We start from the raw sequence: 1,160 nt of genomic DNA on the forward strand, positions 1-1,160 counted from the left end.
AGGAAATTATGTCCGTCTGTTACCCCATTTTGACATAAATTATGGACCTCTCCTCATCACAAAGATGCATGCAATAATTCTAAATCCCAGCTCCCACAATGCAGAAAATGCAGGTGGGCGATGAACATTATTCTGTTGGGTTAACAGCGAAATGGTTGCTACCAAGAAGCCTTTGTAATGTGTGTCATGTGGTTGTAAGTCATAGAGAAAAGGTAATGTGGGGATATCTGTGTCCGTCAGAAAAAGAGCATTCCTAAGAAACCATAATGAAACAAGACAAATTGAAACAAAGAGACCCCTCACACCAGATGGTCACGGGGTTCCCCTTGGTGACGATAGGCCCTGGCTCAGCCAAACTGGAGAGTTTGAGGATGACTCCTGGGAAGGAATGAGACCTGAAAGACCTGGCATCCTATCTCCCCCTCATAACTTCATGAATGAGCCAAGGATGCCATTTAATGAGCACCTACTGTGTGTGAGTCTCCTGCTGGGGTCTGTCACTACTGTCCTCTCACCTCATGCGCCAGGGATGAATGACCCCACCACCCACACACTGAGGCTCAGAGAGATTGATCACGTGCCCCAGATCACCCAGCCTGGATGGGGCAGGGCCGGGACTGGAATCCAAGACTGTGAGTTCCCTGTGCTGTCCTCAGCCTGCCCCCCAGGGGGACACCAGCTTCCTGCTCTGGGCTCCTCCCCTGCAGGGGTCTGTCCACGTCTCATCTGGAGCTGAGGTCCTTCCTCATTCCCTGGCCCCAGCACAGCAGGGATAAGGAGGGGCAGGGTGTGGTGTGGACTCTGAGTCTCTCTGGGTTCCATCTCAACCTGGCGGGCCCTGAAGCCCTCTTGGGAAGGTCAGGCTGGGCTGGAGGCCATGCCCTCCTGAGCTCTGTGAGGCCCTTCTGTCACCTCATCTCCCAGCAGCCTGTGAGCAGGATGGGACCAGGGAGGAGCAGACAGGAACCCGACACTCAGAGGAGAGAAGGGACCGCCCAGCCCCACAGCAGGAGCAGCATAGCCTGGAGCTGAGCCATGGCTGATCCACCCTGTTCCCTCCTCTGAGCTGAGCCTGAGCTGAGGGGTAGGACTGGGTGTCCAACCATTGTCCTGCCCATCCCTCCCTGTACATTGTCACCATCACTGAGACAGAGGGGAGA

General features: G+C 54.7%; 1 protein-coding gene across 1 annotated transcript in view; it reads right to left on the reverse strand.

The window, feature by feature from the left end:
* Positions 1–303: 303 nt before the first annotated feature.
* The window catches only part of LOC102771716 (leukocyte immunoglobulin-like receptor subfamily A member 6), a gene marked incomplete at both ends in the record, with an annotated part of 3,088 nt that continues 2,231 nt past the window's right edge, over positions 304–1,160 (reverse strand). Inside the window, one exon of the mRNA XM_006761176.1 lies at positions 304–378. Within this exon, the coding sequence (XP_006761239.1) occupies positions 304–378 (75 nt within the window). The remainder of the gene's footprint in view (positions 379–1,160) is intronic.

This window comes from Myotis davidii, unplaced genomic scaffold (genome assembly GCF_000327345.1).
Source record: "Myotis davidii unplaced genomic scaffold, ASM32734v1 scaffold2578, whole genome shotgun sequence".
NCBI classification, from domain to species: Eukaryota; Metazoa; Chordata; class Mammalia; order Chiroptera; family Vespertilionidae; genus Myotis; species Myotis davidii.